At 68.6% G+C, this 621-nt stretch overlaps 1 protein-coding gene across 1 annotated transcript in view; it reads left to right on the plus strand.

The window, feature by feature from the left end:
• Positions 1 to 621, plus strand: part of MAN2A2 (mannosidase alpha class 2A member 2) — an 18866-nt gene that overhangs the window by 13396 nt on the left and 4849 nt on the right. The window contains 2 exon segments of the mRNA XM_035902279.1: positions 2 to 131; positions 579 to 615. Coding sequence (XP_035758172.1) covers positions 2 to 131; positions 579 to 615 — 167 coding nt within the window.

Genomic DNA, 621 nt, shown 5'->3' on the forward strand with positions numbered 1-621 from the left:
CCCCCCTGGGTCCCGGGCAGGATGACTCGCTCCCCTCGGCTGAGGCAGCCCTGATCCTGCACCGCAAAGGCTTTGACTGCAGCCTGGAAGCCAAGAACCTGGGGTTTAACTGCACCACCAGCCAGGGCAAGGTAAGACCGGGCTGCCGCCTCCACCCGCTGCTGGGTCGGAGCCAGGCTGGGGCCCCCAGCACATCTGGCACCACGCCTGACTCCTGTGCTCCTGCCAAGCCAGGCTGGAGGGGGCCCCCAGGTCCCCCAGCACCAGTGTCCCAAACGGGCGGCTGGTCAAGAGTCCCACGGTGCAGTATGCAGCCGCACTCTACCCCTTGCCCCGGCAGAGCTGGAGGATGTTTGTTTCTCACTAAGTGGGTCTGGAGCCTTCCGCGAGCCCTGCATCCCCCAGCGAGGAAGGGCAGAGCCTGGGCTGGCTGGGGCAGCCTGGTGCCCTGGGTGCTGGGGGGGGCCTGCAAACTGGTGGCTGGCACAGGGCGTGTGGGGCTGCACCGTGCATGGTGCTGTGCTGCCAGGCACCGTGTCCCGCTCATCCGCCTGCCCTTCTCCCTCCTCTCTCCCCAGCTGGCCCTGGGCAGCCTCTTCCAGGGGCTGGGGCTGGGCTCCC

This window comes from Egretta garzetta, unplaced genomic scaffold (assembly GCF_000687185.1).
Source record: "Egretta garzetta isolate BGI_Z169 unplaced genomic scaffold, ASM68718v1 scaffold689, whole genome shotgun sequence".
NCBI classification, from domain to species: Eukaryota; Metazoa; Chordata; class Aves; order Pelecaniformes; family Ardeidae; genus Egretta; species Egretta garzetta.